At 38.0% G+C, this 18,646-nt stretch overlaps 1 protein-coding gene across 2 annotated transcripts in view; it reads left to right on the top strand.

Moving 5' to 3' along the window:
- Window positions 1-18,646, top strand: part of Gadl1 (glutamate decarboxylase like 1) — a 163,316-nt gene that overhangs the window by 44,796 nt on the left and 99,874 nt on the right. For both annotated transcript variants that reach the window (XM_026406172.2, XM_026406180.2), the window contains exons 7-11: window positions 3,409-3,488; window positions 3,611-3,665; window positions 8,645-8,761; window positions 14,197-14,261; window positions 14,532-14,613. In XM_026406172.2, the coding sequence (XP_026261957.2) occupies window positions 3,409-3,488; window positions 3,611-3,665; window positions 8,645-8,761; window positions 14,197-14,261; window positions 14,532-14,613 (399 nt within the window). The remainder of the gene's footprint in view (window positions 1-3,408; window positions 3,489-3,610; window positions 3,666-8,644; window positions 8,762-14,196; window positions 14,262-14,531; window positions 14,614-18,646) is intronic.

The following is an 18,646-nucleotide window of genomic DNA, read 5'->3' as shown; positions in this document are numbered from 1 at the left end:
AAGGGAGAAGAAATCATGTTGAAAGCCTAGACTAAACATCACACCTGGGAAAGACCTGTAACACAAGTGTGATTGGGGAATGGAGAGTTGCAAGAAATGGAATTCTTATGTCATTGTGAAACCAGAACTCAGGGATTCAGTGAGGTTGTTCGGCTTTTGTTTTTGTTTTGTTTTGTTTTTCCCAAGAGGCAAAATGTATGCCATGGATAACAAGCCGGTAGAAGTCGGTGCCAGAAAATCCAAGAGCTGGATGTGAATTCCCCAGAAAAATTCCAACCCTGTGAGCCTACTGTGGCCTTGAATATATATTTTCACTCCCTCCCTCCAGACTCCACTTTGAAGCTCATGCCTTCCCTGATCTGTCTGAAGAGACTGGGGCATGGCATTTGCATTACTTTAATTTATAATTTAATAGCCACCTTTACTCTTATTATAACAATTCAATCTATTCTCTTGTTAAAAAAAATTAAAGAATGTTGTTTTTACTAAACAGTCTTCAATCCTATGGAAGATTTTTGCTAGATCTTTGTTTTTTGTTTGTTTCTTTGTTTGTGTGTTTTAGGTGTGTGGTCCATGGCCCAGAGATTGTGTTCCTCTACTGTCTTATTAAGTATCCCCCGCCCCTCAGTTTTCATGCTTCCCCAGGTGACTCTATCTCTGTCTTGCACCATTTTTGCATTGTTCAGGTTTGAGTTTGGATCCAGCTATTGGTAGAGATCTGCAAGATCTAACAGAGTCCCCCCTGTGCTATCAATATATCCAAAAATAGCCTCCCAGGTGCTAAATGGCAAAGAGAAAGGAAATTCTGGAGAAAAGTAATTGAAGTCATAAATTTATGACTTGATTAGTTCTTTGATATGAATTCCTTAGGCATGCTGAAATATTAGATTTGCAAAGTTCCTGAGTAATTCAAATCATTTTAGGAATCCACATAAAGTAGTGATCACTGACCGCCATGGAAAGGTGAAAGTACAGAGAAACTCACCTCCCATGCCAGTGACCAATGGGACCAGTTTGTCTTTGTCAGGGTCCTTGCTGGAGGGGGCAATTGAGATGTGGGGGGGTGTGTGGCTAAGGGTTGTCCCTCCTTACACTCTGTACCCTGGTGCCTCACTGAGTTGGGCTGGGATGTTACCTCCAGTCTTCTCGACAGCACACAGGGGTACCTTGGGCTCTCCTGATAAGCATAAGGCTAAGTCCATCCACCTGGATTCTTAATTCTGTCTCTTTAGGAGTTGAACCTGCAGTGTGTTTTTGAAGAGATCCCCTGGATTCTATTTCATTTCATTCTTCCTTAACATGTATCAACTCCACTCTCCCTACCAGCTAATTTGAATATCAAAATAGTCAAGCCCTGGAAGGAGTCCACATGTCCAGGGCACAGTGCATGTTGAGGAGAGAGCAGCAGTTCATTGAGAAATCCAAGGTCATAGGGGAAAAAGAAAGAAATCCTTGCAGGAACCAGAAAGTAAAACTTCAGCTCAATGCTGTCTTTCATGTAGGCACTTTCTGTTTTATCTTGATAGAAATGAGCACCCGCTGAGAATTTTGGGCCTTCTGTAGATTTATGAAACCTACAGGGAGGTCGGGTCTCAGAACAACTGCCTTGTCTTTTGCCAGTGATGGGAACAGCCGCCGTTGGTTTCTAAATGCGGTGGTGACTTCTGAATTCCAGCCTTCCAGGGTTTTCCTTGCCTTGAAACTACTCAGCATGTCAGAAGCATCCCCCTCTCTCTTTCTGTTCCCCTTCCAGGGTTCTTGCCTTCTTGGATGTTTTCAGATGTTTAGACTTTAGTTTTACAGACTTTTTATCTGTCCCTATCCATTTGAGATTGACTTTGGGCTGTACTTTGCCCTGAGGTACTTAAAGACAGCTCCACGGAAGCTATTCTTAGTCTGATTACAAATTTTTTATTCAGCACATCTATTGGTTGGAGATATTTTGCTAATTCTCGGGAGTAAAGCACTGTGATTTGCCCTATAGTCAGATGTCGGTGGAGGTAGGCTAACGTTTATCATTATGAAATCAATAGCTGTTTTGTTGCCATAGCTCAGATCTCTGGTGAGAAATAATTCACCTTAGCTCTGTCACCTTAGCTCTGGCAGGCCTGTTACCTCCAACCAGCATAGGCTGATGTATCAAGTGGAAAATTAATTACATTTTCATGTACGTTATTTCTCTTCAATGTGTGCATATGTTCTTGTAACAACCTGAAATAAATACATCCTGCAGGCATTTTGGATGTGTCCTATTTGATATTTGGAAATTAATTATTTAGGATGGTTTCATTTTTTTTTTCCTGATGGTGTTACCTCTGCATTTTATTTTTACAGAGTTAAAAAAAGAGTTCCCAATAAAACTCTCTTGACAAAAGAAGGAAAAAAATTACCACATTTGAGGGAATTCATCAAGTTAAGTGTGAAGGCATGACTACTCTTTTAATGTATTCATACCTACAAATTAAATTACTAAGGTTTTTTTTGGTACAATAATGTCCTTTAGCACCTTCATTTTTCTGGCATGAAAAAGAATTAATTGACCACCTGTCCTCACTAATATATAAAGAACGACATCTCAACGTTCGAATACTAATTATTTTATAGATGGCATGTGGTGGTAGGGGGAAGGCCAAACAATCTAAAGAATATTCCACTATTTGCTAAAAAGAAATGGACCAGACCTCATTCCAGAAGCGTCTATAAGCCTCCTTCATGCCACAGCTGTGTAAAGTAGAATTTCTACAAATTAATATTAGTTTTATTCTTAGGACTTTAGCCTCATTCCTATATGATTTAATTTCTGCCTTACATTCAACACTAAATAAGACTGGTCATGTGTCTGATCAGCATTTATAACCCATTGTTTTCTCTTGGAAATAATTAAATTCTTCTTTAGCCTGTGATTGCAATCTTTGATACACATTCTAACTCTCTCCTTAGAGGATTTTGAGTCAGCAACAGACTAGATTCTAAGTTTCCATTAATAGTGAGCCTTAGAGCATCAAGAGAAACTTCTCTCCACATTATAGAGAATAATAACCATCAGTGACCAAGTTTGTTCCATTTGTTTGGCTTTGTGTCCATCCCTTTTTGTATTTTGACCCATTTCATTCTCTAATAAGCTGATAGAAAGCACGTTATCGATACAATCCCTTTATAGATTAGCAAACTGAGGTTCAGAGTGTGTGCATTATTTGTTCATAAATCCTGGTTCCTCTGACCCCAAAGTCAATGTTCTCAGCCATTACACTAAGGAATGGAATTAAATTACTGTTATCTTTTTCTTTTATGCAATAATGTTCCAAATATTTTGCTCAACTATGAAGACATGCTTATTTAAATAATAACTAATACATTTTTCATGCTATGCATTCATCTCTCTCCCCCCTCTCTTGCCCTTTAATTCAGTGTCATTACTCCATGAAGAAAGCAGCCTCCTTTCTTGGGATTGGTACCCAGAATGTGTGCTTTGTGGAAACAGATGGAAGGTAATGGGGACAGGATCTGGAAGCCTGGTGGGTGGAAGGGGAAATTTATACTGTTTCCCAAGCAGTACCATTGCCTGTTAACTACTAAACATAACTGAAAGTCTTAAATCTGTGTCCCTTAGAGGTAAAATGATACCTGAAGAACTGGAGAAGCAAATCTGGCAAGCCAGAGAAGAGGTGAGAGGGGGAGAGAGAGATCGCACATGAGAGCGAGCACAAGTGCATATGTGTGCATCTGGGAGAGAGAGAGAGAGAGAGAGAGAGAGAGAGAGAGAGAGAGAGAGAGAAACAGGGAGAGAATGAAAACAGCCAAACCCATTTCTATGTGTGGGAGAGAGAGAGAAGAGAGCATGTTGGAGTTAAAATAAGGAAGCTCATTTACAGATGTTCTATTTCCAGGTGCGTGGCTCTTCATGGTCTGTGGTGGTTTTTTTTTTTTTTTTTTTTTTTTTGGATATCTCATTCCCAGGTGGCCAGAGCCTATTAAAACACTGACATCACCATATTCAGATTTCTTGGCAAGAATAAGCCCTAAAGATGAACGTAGCCTCTCCAACAGAGCCTTGGCATGCACTCTGCTATCTATGTAGCTCCTCCCTCCCAGAAATCTGTAGGACAAACAGATGTCTTTGTGCTGCATTCAAAATGATTGTTGACTTCTTTATCCATCCCTCCTCCCAGTTGCTTCCAACCCAAAGCCCCTTCATACTGGGTCTGGGTCTAGCCTTTCAGTGTCTTCCCCACCTGCTGGAATATATTCAAGCTGAAATGCCGGTTGTTAGAGAAGGCAGGGCATGACTCTGGTTACCTGCTTTTTGAAGAGGAAGCTGATTATTTTTGGTACTAACCATTTGCTCTTTGGACCAAAAACCTGCTGGATTTGGTGCACCTACCTCACTGACTCCGCCCACTTCTTCCCTTGCTAATGGAGCTTCAGATAATTTTCTAGTAACTTTCCAACAGGTAGCAAATGGTCAGGCCCAAGAAAATTAAAAATCCCATCTTTTGAGCTGGGATGTGAGGTATACCTGTCACAGGAGTTCACACTCTAAGAATGATGGGTAATTTTTTTAAAGTAATTTTTAAAAATTTTAAATTGGTAATTTTTTAAATGTATTAAAATACAGTTTTAATACTGTATTTTTGTTCTTGTACTCTTCAGGGTTTTTTTAATTTTCATAAAAATCAGATTTTCCTGGGGCATGATAGATTACTGTATTTTGTTCAAACTCTATATTTTAAAAATTCTGCAGTTCTTCTGGCTGTATTGGCTTCAGGTGTGTATCCTTAAATCTGTATCCACTTATTTGTTTGTTTGTTTTTCTTGCCATTCTAAGGACAAGTAGATTTGATAACTCTCTGGTGGTTCAGATTAGCATATATGCCTTTAACTTTTGTGTAAAATTCTGCAAAATACTGGCTGTGAACCACAGATACTGCTTTTGAGTCTTAGTTCCATTTTATTCTACAGAAGTTCTCGTTAAAGAGAATGTTCATGACGTCCTGGATGTTAGATGGTGGGGAATGCTGATGGTGCTTCTTTCCTGTTTCACATTTTTTCTTCCTTCTTCCTTCCCCTCTTTCCTTCTCCTCCCCCCCCCCCACCTGCCCTACCCCAGGGCTCTTTTCTTTCTTTCTTGAATTTTAAACTTTTGATTACAATTTCAAACCTACACAGAAACAATATTAGGAGCCTTCCTATGCCCACAATGTCTCTCCAGCAATCCTCAGCTCCTGCTCTCCTGTGCCTCATCCACACCCCACGCCCTTTCACCACTGCTACACGAGTCTGAAGCACGCCCTGATATTATCTCCTTTGACCTATAAATCATGGAGAATATCTGTAAGATATATGTACTCTTTAAAAATAGATTATATTTAAAAGCTAAAATTTCTTAATGTTATCAAATATTCAGCTTATATTAAAAATTTCCCCATTGCCTTTTTAAAAATAATTGGCTTGTGTACATTGGGATTCAAACAAGGTCCACGCAAGTCTTTTCTGATCCCTAGCTTGGTCCTTCTCCTTGTTTGTTGCCTACAATTGATTTGTTGAAGAAGCCAGGTCCTTTGTCTGGTAGAGTGTTCCACATTATGGATTTTGTGAATTACATCAAGAATTGAGATGCTAAGTGCTCCCCACCACTGTGTCTGCAGTGTAGAATTTAGATCTTGAGACCCAGTGAGATTCAAATTGGATTTAAAAAACAAAACAAAACAACAACAACAACAACAACAACAAAAAGCAAGAAGGTTTCCTTTTGTCTTTATGTCTGGAGATATCTCATGTCCCTTTTTGTGCTAACACTACAGTAGGGTTTAGTATTGTTATAAAGTCTGCAGTCAGTCCCTCACCTCATGGATTTTGCTACCATTGGTGGTCATTGTCCAGACCCATCATTTCATCAACTGATGTTCTAATTCAGTTTCTCATTCCTTCCTTATTATTGGCAACACTCTCTTAAAGAAAAATGTTTCCTCATCCCTGTTTGATTTCCCTAAGGAAGCAGTTTACACATGCAAGGCAGGATCAATAATTTATTCTTTCCCCTTTATTGACCAATTTTCAAAATACTGAGTTAATTTTCTATAAACATGGTCTCCCAAATTTTTGGTATCACTAATGATTCATATTTCTTTTCTTCTTTTCCTTTCCTTTCCTCTCCCTCCCTCTCCCTCCCACCCCCCACCTTCTCTTTCTTATGTTTGGTGTTGCTGACAGTTGAACCCAGGGCCCAGGATGTGCAGGCGAGTGCTCTACCACTGAGCTATACCAACAGCAACAATTCATATTTCTAGCAGAGTGAATTTTATTTCACCGAAGTCACTATTATTTATTTACTCCAATTTTTGTTTTGACAATAATATATACGAAGCCAATGTAATTCTAAAGTTGAGAGCTTAATAAAAGAAGTCTTTAAAAAGTAAAAAAAAATTGCTTTAGGCACATTTAAAAGTAGGACAAGGGGCTAGAGCTGATATGTCTTCTTGGTTTTCTTTCAAGTCAGCTGATAATTTAGCCTGGATTTACTTCAAACAAACCTTGTACCCATTCGAAGATGATAATATATGATGAGTAGTTTATTTTCCTCAGTAGCTTAGACCTAGTTGTTTTGTTTCAAGCTTTTAACTCATACTGTTTCAAATGTAGGCAACAGTATTTCAGCTTTTCTTGTGTTCTCGAATTCAAGTATCTGGTGGATCATAATCCATTAAAAACTCTTTTAAGCAGTGACCTTTACTTGATGCTATTACAAAGACAGTGAAAACCACAAGGCACCAGAGGTTCTCAAGTGATTATTGACAAGCCCAAACTAGTATGACCACCGAATATTTTGGAGGTATTTTTGTGTATGAGTACTTGAAATGACAAACTTTCTCAGGGAATATAGCTCATTCATTGGCAGCATGCAATCAATACCCTTTCTACTGAATTTTCTTATTAACAGTATGAGGTATGAGGAAGGAAAAAAATATGGAAGGTTAAATCTAGATTGCAAAAGCTTAATTTCTGGACCTGACTTATAGGAACTTTTTTTTAAAAAAGGTGAGAAAAACTCATTAATAGGCTATGATAGTGTGCATAGGTATTTTCTCACAGCTGTCAGAATGTCATATAGTCTGTGGCAGGAAAGCCCAACCATTAAAGACACCTTAAACAGCTTTAGCAAATTACTTCTTTTGTTGCTTTTGATGATTGATGTACATCTGTTCTCATTTCATTTAGGTCACTGACATGATAAAGACTTAATCTGTTGTGTTTGAGAACAGGGAAGAATTTCCAAAGCCCATGGTTTCTCCCAGGGGCTCTCTCACCTTCTGGCCTGGCTGAGAGGTTTGGGGTAGACTCGATTCTGTGTGTCACAGATGTCTCCCCAAAATGGCAACTGGATTCATTATGTACCATCACTTTGATTCCTGTGCATCTCAATTTGGAGATGTGGGACCAAGTGTTCTTGCTCTGCCCCACTTTCTGTTGAGAAATAACATCTCTCTGTCAAAGGTCAGTTAAATTGGAATGAGTTTGTTTCAAACACAACCAACTCTTGGCATCAAAGGATAAAAAAAGAATGTTGCAATAATAATGCACTTCATGATAAAGCTGAGGGGAAAATATACCTTCATGCTAAATGGAAGAAGAATGACTTTCATAGGTGGTGAAGTGACAGGAGTCACTTATTCCTCAGGTGTTCTAGAATCCTAGGATTCTAGTCGCTTGTCACCACCTCACATTGGTCTGTAAGTTTTCCCTCCAGGATGCTTCCACAGTAAGCAGCTCATCTCTGCTGCCATGCTGGGATTCATCTATATGGAAACAACCTGTTGTATTCTTCCTCTGCCTGGTGGACATAAAGTCCCTTAAGGGGTCAGGGTGCCTGGCTAGCATGACTACTGTTACCATTCATCTCTACGTGTGCCCCCACACTCTTCCTGTTCTCCCCCATCTTCCAATGGTTCAGATACTCATATGTTTTCTCTGCAAGATGCAGCAATCAAGTGTAGGAGGAGGAATAATCACGGCAAGAGTGATGATACTGTTTTCCAGTACCTTCCAGTGAATTTCTCTACTGTAACACCCATGTGGAGAAGGCCTCTCCACAAGGTTGCCTGGTTCTCTGTATTCAAATTTTGCTGGGTTTTGTACCTGAACACATTCTTTGTTTTGCAACTGCACTAAATTTACAAGGAGACAACCAGAAAGGCCTGTATGGTTTACCCCCTGGGGGTTTGTCTGCCAATCATGTTCCTTCTTGTTTTGGAGAAGGGTGACAATGTCACCATGGAGGCCCAACTTATTTCCCTAGGAAGGAATTGGGACACACATACAGATTGTCAGTTTGCCTTTGCCACAGAGGCAGTTTATGCTCTGTCTGAGCCATGCTTAGAGCACAGAATACTACAGAGGGAGAATGAGAGCAATAATAGCGAGACTGTATATTGACCTTGCACAAAAGACTATTGCCCTCTTAGTATTTTTCCAACCTGTCTGTTAATTACAAAAGTCCATATAGTGTGGAAGTTTAAAAACACCCATTGAATTAACAATCACCTTCAAAACACCAATATCGATGTCTGGATGCATAACGCTTTGTGTTTCCAACAAAACTTTGGTGGTGACAGTGACAGTTCTCTCTGTGTGTGGATCCTTCTCACAGGGGACAATGCCGTTTCTTGTCTGTGCCACCTCTGGCACAACTGTGCTGGGTGCCTTCGACCCTCTGGATGAAATAGCTGACATCTGTGAGAGGCACGGTCTCTGGCTTCACGTGGATGTAAGTTCACCTGCACACACACACACCTGTCAAACTTTCTTGTCATTCTGTAGCTTCTTGCAGGTTCTCAGAACCTAGATGCAAAGCCCCAACTACTTTTAATTGTGCTTCTAATTTGGGGAAATTAGTATGTCATTTCTGTGAGGGTTAAAGAGGAAAATTCCAAGACTTCATGGACACTTGTATTAATTTTCTGGATTCCACTTTACTTTTCCCTGTCTTTAGTGGTATTTTTTTTTTTTGCCTCCCTGAATTATGAGGTGGCATAATGTCATGGATACATTTTGGACTATGGAATCAAGAAACTTTTTTTGGAGGGGGATTGGGATTATAATCTGCCTCTTCATTGTGATCTCAGGCCTCCTGATTACAGTTTCTTCCTTTGTAAAGGGAGATGGCTGATGTGGTCTGTAGAGTATCCTCTTGCTCTGAAATTTTATGATTCCAATCAGCCAGAAAATGTAAAAACTACATTACATAATTGCATGCAATAATTAAAGCCAGTTTTATATGTATCTCTCATAGATCATTATTTAAGAGGGATTGAGATGACTTACATTCTTCATAATTTTCTAACTTAAAAGATGGGCTTTTTTCCTAATTAATTTTGTGAGTCCTGAGGTTATTCATAATAAAGTTTCCCTAAAATTAAAGATAATTTTTAAATCCACTTATTCAGAGTTAAAAAGTTGAATTCAACTAGTTGTGAATATTGAGTTTGAGTTTTTTGGTCCCCTCATTTTCCTCTTTCTTTCTTATTTGACTATTTAGTGAAAACAGAACTTAACTAGTTTTATTCTACCCATGAAAAGAGGTGTTTAACCATGCTGATGAGACTTTAGGGAACTTTCCTCTGGTAGGTTTCGTGGTTCAGATACTCCTTATCAGAAAATAAATAAATAAATAAATATTTTTAACTTGTTAAACAGAAGGTGACTATTTGCCTTCATAAAATTTTAGAGTTCGAATGATTTTTATGCTTTCAAAATTAAATGTAGATGATATGATGTGCAGGGAATTCCTCAGAAGTTCAAGATTTTCATTAAGCATGTGACAATATTTGGTGAAAGCAGAAGCACTATGAAGCTTACGAGAGGCACAAACATGATTAGCATGCCGGTAGGACTACTCCAGGTAGATTATTTGCAACTTCTTTAAATGAGATTTTTTTTTGTATCTGTATTTTTTTGTATGAGTATTTGTATCTGTTCATATTCCAACTTACATCTTATTGATTTTTATAGACTTAGAAGCATAACAATACATTATGTCATGAAAGATAATATGAAGTGAGTCCTTTTGTAACTGTGGAAATAAGGAGAAACAATTTAATACATCAGCAATTGTACTTAAATATTCTACTCTCATAAAAGAAGCATCAAATATGGATTATATAGTTTATGTAAAACAGAGTAACTACAACAGTTGTTAAATTGGGAATGATATTAAGAGATTTATGGGGCTTAGAGAAAATTGTGATTTATACATATGAATGAAAAGCTCCCTGGGTTTTCGAAAAATTAAAGGTTGAACTTTTGAAGTAAACACTTTTTTAAGGAAACATATAAGCCAAATTAAATTATTCTGTTTGCACATAGTAGGCATCTGGCAAATGCCCATAATATTGGACTGAGTTTGACCACACTCTTTCTGACATATTAAAGAAATTAATGAGCTCTAAAATTGAGATAGTCTTTGCCCATCCTTTGCTATTTCAGGGGTTCAATCTGTTAAAAACATTTCACTACAGCAACAGGTAGCGTATCTTGAAGAAACTTCACATAACACAGGAAGTTCATTAATTTTGAAGATAGACTATTAACAAAATTGCCGTAATTGCTTTGACCTACTAGAAATCGGCTAAAGAGTATTTTAAAGAGTTTTTCAAATATTAAAACTGGTATTTATTTATTTCTCTTTAAAATGCCATTATGATTACTTATTAGTCTGGGTTTTCCATAAAACTGATTTGCCCTTGCCTATATACCATACTTTATCAATTCTAACTTGCACTTTTAAAAAAGTGTTTTTACATCTTTGATATTGGTATTTTGAAAATGTCTTTTTTTCCCCCTCAGTGGTATACAAATGATGGTGAATATTTGATATCTTAATTCGATTAATTATAATGCATTTTTTATTTTTTTTAAAGAGAGAGAGAATTTTAATATTTATTTTTTAGTTATTGGTGGACACAACATCTTTATTTTTGTATGTGGTGCTGAGGATCGAACCCGGGCAGCTCACATGCCAGCAAGCGAGGTACCGCTTCAGCCACACGCCCAGCCCAATTATAATGCATTTTTAGACAACAGAATAAGAAAAGCCTTAGTCTTGTGAGGATCTTTTCCCTTCAGGACCATCGTTCCTCCCTGAGAGGGGATGGGATTCAAGTCTCTAACTAGAAGGAGGCAGGGCTGCCCTGCTCTCCTTTGAGGCAGAGTCTGATGGCTTCTTGGGGACTCAAGTGTCCAGCAATGCTTTTTGCTGTCTCCCCACTATTCATTACAAGTCCTAGGGAGACTGTAACATTGTTTTTAAAAGCATGGACTTTAGAGGCTGTAGAATCTAGATGCCACTCCTGCTTCCACCTCTCTTTTAAGGTTGGTTTTCCTATTAATTTATTAACTAGTTAATTAAGGAGAAAAATATGCAGATTAACATATTGTGGTGTCTGGCATATAGTGTTAGCTCCATAAATGGCAATTCCCCATAGAGGTGCAAAATCAAGCTCTTTCATCACTTCAGTGGTTGGTTTGCTGTTCTTGAAACTCTAGTGTTAGAGATTGAGAAAGAGAAGCAAATAGAAGTAGGATATGGACATCAGGAGTTTTATTTGTTTCTCCTTTTTTAGCTCATTGTTGTTGTTATTGTTTGTTTATTTGTTTTTGTGAAATGCATAACTTACTTTAGAGTCCACTCTTGGTGTTGTACATGCTATGGATTTTGACAAATGTGTGACTACATGTATCCCCCATTATAGTATCATACATTTTCACTGCCCTAAAAATACTCTGTGCTCTATCTGTTCAACCCTTCCTTTCCCAATCTCTAACAGCCATTAATCTATATATGGTCTCCACAGTTTGTCTTGTTTCAAAAAGTTATAGAAACTCATCTCTCTGTATCTACAAGGAATTGGTTCCAGGAATCTAACAGATAAAAAAAAATTTTTTAATTGTGCCTATATTGAAGATGCACAGATTTTTCCTCTTGTCATGATTCCCTTTATATTGCAGTGCAACAATTACTTACATTTATATTTTTAGGTATTATAAGTTACCTAGAGATAATTTTAAACTATTTGGGAAGGCTACCTAGGTTTATAAAAGGTGCTTCAGCATCTATGGATTTGGGTGTCTGCTGGGCCCCTGTTAGCTCCTTTGAGGAGTGAATTTGTGACTGAGCTCTTCCTAACCCTGCCAGTGACTAGGTAAACCAGTGATCTAATAATGCCTTTAAAATGTGCTAGTATTTAGGGTGTGTAATGGAAGTAAGAGAACCTAATCCATAAGTCATCTTAATGTCTGTGGAGGATCAAGATCTCAAAATTCAGACCTGGTGACCTTCAGTTAGTAAGTTAGGATGCTGAAGGCAGTAGCTGCTGTGGCCCATCTTAGTCATCCATGGTCTGTTGTGAGTCCCAAGAGGACTGGGGAGACAGTATGACAGTATGGCAAGAAGGACACTTAGCTGGCAGCCCCAAGACATGGTTTCTTTACAAGGAGTCTGTGGGACTCACACACACACCACCCTCAAGATACATCGAGTACAGAAGCCTTTGGGCACCTCATGGTATTGTTCAAGACATTAGTTCATGAAATCAGAGCTGGAACTAGGTTGAGACCAGAGATGGTTCAAGGACTCAAATTTAAGCACTTTAAATTCATTTTTAGAGCCATGCAAGAGTCCAAATTTGAGACCAAGTTCATTTTTAAATTGTGTAATTAAGTGACTCACTCACCTCAACCCACTTCCAGCCCTTAAGGGGAGAGTTGCCTTTTAAGTGGGAGTCAAGGCCACAGAGTGCCCTCTGCTATGCTTTATCTTCATTGGTTACCAATGGGTCCAGCTTTGGTAATAAAGTGAGAATCATAGAAGTGTCTCATTTCCTTTATCTTTCACTTTTATATTGAATACAATCCTGTCATTTCTTTCTATATGATATTGTTATCCACCTATCTTATTTAATTCTATAGTTGAAGTAGGACACCTTTTCTATATCCTTGGCACCTCTTGAACTCACCTCTTGCCTAAAGTATGTCCATCACCCTCAGTTCCCCATTTTAATACTCCCCAAGTTTTCCAATGGTCACCTTCAATAATAGAAAATTGGTTTTGGATCCTAGATCTGATTTTATCATCCAGGAGACCTTGGACAATTAGCTTCCCACCTCTGAGCTTCCGTTGATCTGTAAATATTGAGGCTGATAATAACCCCACCCCCAGGCGGGGGTGATATTATAAGAATTAAATAAATGCGAGAGCATTCAGCCTAGCTCAAGCTATTTCCCCCAGATTCTTCCACAGCACTCATGCTTCCTTGTCCTATCTAGATTAAAATTTGGAAGACTGAACAATTTTCAAGGATCAAACTGACTTTTGTATTTCCTACCTTGATCCCTTCTTCCTACTTTCTTGACCTATTGATTGTGGTTCTTCCTTTCATTTCCCTTTTCTCTGCTTCCCTCTCCTGTATGCAGAAAATTTGCCTCTTCAGTGAATAACTAACTTCCTTGAAAGTCCCAAGGTTTCCCTCCTCCACTCTCCCGCCTTTGATTTGCAAATGCATCTGAATGCCATTTGACTGAATAGTTCTTTCATTAAAGGGTAGGTTGCCACCTAATCATCCCCATGAACCTTTCATCCACTGTGTCAATAAAGTGCTTCATTCATTGCTTAGAATTCCAGCCATTGGCCTATGACTCACCATACAGTGTGAATGTCAAAATGTCAGCTTTGTGAAAACATTGTCCCTTTTAGAGTCTAGGCTTCAAGTGGGCATGGACTATCTTTTTTAAATCTCTTTTTATCTGCACAAATTCAAGTGGTTAGTGTGCCGATGTGTATTTATGTGTATTTATGTGTATTTATGATGTGTGAATATACATTCTAAGAGTCAGTAAGGACCCATCTATTGTGATGAGGTTCTGGTTGCCTAAGTAGAGCCAGAAATTAAAATCCCCTGGGACTGGGATATAGCTCAGTGGTAAAGCCCTTGCCTCACATGCATGGAGCCCTGGGTTCAATCCCAGTTCCCAAAAAAAGATTTTTTTTTTTAAATTCCCTGGAGTACAAATTGATTAACAGAACATCAAACCAAATACCAAGTAACACAGATTGAGATTGTCACTGAGGATTTTCTATATGACAACCCACTGGTAAACAAATAACATGGAAGTAACATTACCTTGGTTATATAAATATCTCAACAGGCTTCTTGGGGTGGCTCAGCTTTGATGTCAAGGAAGCACCGCAGGCTTCTACATGGTATCCACAGGTAAATGTCCTTTCCTCATTGCGACTGGCTTTTATCTGGGAAAAAAAGAATCTCTTTGGACTTTGCCCATTGAAGTGACATTTTGAAAACAGGAAAAAAATGAAATAATTGTTTTTCCTGAAACAAAACAAAAACCTTCTAAATTCCCCCAGATGACTCAGACAAGGAATCCTGTAGAGCAGTAACTTATGTGTGAGGACTGAATGTCCTTTTGCCTGTGGAAACTAATCAAGTGCCCTTCCTACTCTGTCCCTTTCTTTAACGCAATAGGGCTGACTCGGTGGCCTGGAACCCGCACAAGATGCTGATGGCTGGAATCCAGTGTTGTGCTCTCCTTGTGAAAGACAAGTCTGTGAGTTTTCCTTTTATGGTCCTCTGGCATCCGAGGGGTTAAATTGTTGTGTTGGTAGAAGGCTTGCCATTTTAGCTTGCTCTTTAATGTCTTGGGCCAGGTGTACATGAAGGGTCTTTGGGAAATGTTGATGGCCTTGAAAGGAAAAAAATAAATAAATGGGCCCAGATAAAATATCTAGTGTTTCTTCTCAGGTAATTTTGGGGATTTTATTTAGGTATTATATAATCTCATTAGTTACAGCAAAATGGTCTCTCTCGCCCTCATTTGGATTATATTTTAAAACTCAGTTTTAAACACTGCCAAGATTTTTTTTTTTTCCCCTCGTTGATTAAGTCTGGGATTTAAGTTGTCTTGAAACTTCTGCTTACTGAGAAAGTGGAACAGATGTGTGTCATACATTAAATTGAATGTTTAATATGCTTAGCTAGGGCTTAACAGCCCATTCACTAGGAAGATGCTAGTTCAGGGCTGATCATGGAAGACTGATTTATTAGAGGATTGCTGGTCTCAAGTGACTGGTACTTAGCTTCTCTGAGAACACTGGGGACAAGTTGGAAACTGATTACTGTGAGGCAATGGGAAAGGGTTCAGGTTCCTCTTGGCCCATGGTGTAAGCTTGGCGTTTTCCATGGGTTAAACAAGGATCCTTGTGGGAAGTGGCCCAGGCTGGGAAGTGCTACTTCATTCTTAGAAATGCCTCCTCAAGATCTGTGTTCTGCATGTGGGTGATCTTTCTCAGCCATCTGTTTATATATTTTTTTTTTCTTTGGGGGACTCCCTTTGCCAATGTTAAAGTCATTTTTTGTTTTTAAGCATTTTTTAAAATTTTCAAATAAAAAAACACTTAAAATATGAAACCTACTCTTGCATATGTTGATATTTAAGATTCTTTTTTTTTTAAATGTGATGTTTGTAAGTCAGTGCCCTATGTATTTTGACAGGACCAAACATAATGCCCATCAGAAACTAAGCAGAAATTCTACATCTGTAGAAATAGACACTCTCAGGAATGTGAGTGTTCCTCTGAATCTTTTGTTAGGTTGGTTATAGCTGACTGTACTCAATATCATTTGCCTTTTTTAACTTAGGCTTTTAAATTGTGAGGTAACTTTATTTATAACTGAAAGGTTAGGTTAAGATTACCTTATCATTTGCCATCCAAAGAACATAATCAACTTGCACATAGGTATGTATTTAGGACATGATAGAAATAGGAGTAAAACCTTCCTTTTGGACTAGATATAAGAACTAAAATGCACCTAGCAACTTCTTGTGCCCGACATTTTACATTTGCCATCTTCCTATTCAGCCAACCTGAATTACAAACTTCTCTGTTGGTGTGATGCTCTCAAGGGTAGAAAATTTAGACCAAAAATTTTATATCTGTTCTTTTTAAGATTTTGTGTACTTTTGAATGATATTTAAATGATTGAGCCAAGAATTAACTTATATGTATGTACAGAAGACAGTTGAAATTGTTCTGGATCATATAACTCCTTAACAAGGCTTAATATTTTTTAATATTTTTTTAAATATTTATTTTTTAGTTGTAGTTGGACCTTTATTTTATTTGTTTGTATGTGGCGCTGAGGATCGAACCCAGGGCCTCACATGTGCTAGGCAAGTGCTCTACCACTGAGCCACAACTCTAGCCCTAAAATTTTATTTTTAAAGATAATTCATTCCTGGATCTCAGTGATAAAAATAAGACCTATGTCTACCCATGTGGCAGGAATTGGAGAGGTTAGGAAAGTTGTAGTCACTGTGTGAAGAATTGAGCACTTTTTAAAAAATGTCTAATTTTTTGATTAAAAACATTATTTTCAATTTAAATGGAATCAAAAGTTCAACCATGAGATTTGAGATAGGGCAATCAGTTTAAGTTTTGTGTTGGCAGCTTTTTGTCTCCTTTGAACCTGCTTTCTGCTTCTGCTGTTCTCTTTAATATTCATTAATTTGATCCTTCTATCAACACTGACTGATCTATGTGGGCCCAGCATTGTGAGGATTCCAGGCTTATAGCAGTGTGTAAAACACATGTATTTCCCAGAGTTGAAGCGATTATTATCTCACAGAGAAGACAGTGAACAAAATGGACATATTTATTCCTTTAATGGTTATTTTGTCTTTTTTTTCTCCCATCATCCTTTATTTTCCATTTTTTATTTATGCATTATGGTTGCAGCTAATGATGGGATTTGTTGTTACATATTCATAAATGCAAACAATATCTAATTTGGCCAATATCCCTTCCCAGTATTTCTTCCCTCCTTCCCTCTCTTCCTCCAGTTGATCCTTTTCCTCTATTGATCTCCCATTGATTTTCATGGGATTCCCCTGAATTTCTTTTCCTCTTTCCTCTCTAGCTTCCACACATGAGAGAGAACATATGACCCCTTACCTTCTGAGATTGACTTATTTCACTTAACATGATGGTCTCTAGTTCTATCCATCTTTGATTGTTCTTTTGATCAGTGCATTAAAGAATGGCAGACATCACTGATTGTAAAACCATCAGCCATTTCATCCCTTTTTTCTTCTTATCCATCCCCAGATACTCACCAAAGCAGTCTTTCATCGCCAGGTGATGCAGAACTGGCCAATGCAATGGAGGAGAATGTGATGAGGGCTTTTTTTCCCTCTGGTAGGAGGTGATACACACACAAAATGAGCATTCTTCCCCCTTCTTTCTAGCCCAGATGCAGTCATATCAGAACATGGAGCACAAATCTCTGACAGCAATTAGGTAATGGACCCTAAATTAAAACATAAACATGCACAGAATGGCAGGGAAGAAAAGGAAAATGTTGGTCTCATACCAACCTTGTAAGTGCCTACTTTCAGATTTTTTGTGACATACAATCATTAAAATTAAATGCTTCATTGCGGAAATCATCTCCATTGGGTAATCTATTGCTTACAGCCTAATGTACTCATATCTGGTACAGAGCTGGGTGTCATGCTTTGATCACTTGTAGCATGGAGACTTGAGATGTTCAGGTGGAAGGAACAGTATGTGCAAATTCTCACAGAAGAGAAAGTCCTTTGTAAATTTTAGAAACTGAAATAAATTTACTGTGGCTAGACTAATGTGAAGATTCACATGGAATGAGACAAAAAAAATAAGCAGTAAGCAGATCAGACAGAATCTTAGAAACCATTCAAATGATTTTAGACTTGATCTTTGGAAAATGGGAGAACTTTAAAACTAGAGAGTAATTGGAAATTTGCATTTAAGGCAATAATTTGGAGGCAAGGCTGGATGCAAGATTGAAAGAAATTTGGCAGAGTTGATGGCACAAAAGTTGAAAAAAAATATTGTGAAATCCTAGATATATCTTAGGTATCAACTGGACACAGCCAAATTGCCAATTGTATATTGTAGATAAAGGAGAATGAGGGATCATGTTTGATTCCTTGAGTACTCATATGGCAGCTGAGTGAATGGTCCTGTTTAGGAAGATGGAGAAGGAGAAGATTCAAAAGTGAAATATCTTTATTTTTACATTAAATTTGAGATTCCTAAGTGATATCCACTTGAGGCAGTTGACTGAGTCTAGGAAAAAGAAGTATTTGATAGAAAAGTCAAATTAAGAAGTTATTGACAGAGGTGATCTCTGAGGTCATAGGAATGGATTGGATGCCTTGGGAAGAACTTTAGACTGAGATAAGAGGATGGGCTAGAACTTAATCCTGAAGAATTTCAGAGTCTAAAACTTGAATAGAAGAAGAAGATCACCTCATGACGGCAGATAGTAAGAAGGCCAGGGGAGAGTGATGCCAATTAAATGGAAAGAATAAATGGAGAGAAAAGGTCATATCTTTTCCTCACGGATCACAAGATTTATGACTGACACTTCTATATAACCAAAGATAGATTACCAAGAAAAAAAAAGCATTAACAAATTTATTTAACCAAAATTTTGTGGGACATAGATGAGGGACTCAAAAACCCAGGGAAAACAAAGTATTTTTATGGCTGAGGCACACACAATTATATGTGGAGAAGGGGTCTAATCTGGTGGTGATA

This window comes from Urocitellus parryii, chromosome 3 (assembly GCF_045843805.1).
Source record: "Urocitellus parryii isolate mUroPar1 chromosome 3, mUroPar1.hap1, whole genome shotgun sequence".
Lineage (NCBI taxonomy): Eukaryota > Metazoa > Chordata > Mammalia > Rodentia > Sciuridae > Urocitellus > Urocitellus parryii.
This window is presented reverse-complemented; position numbering and strand designations above follow the sequence as displayed.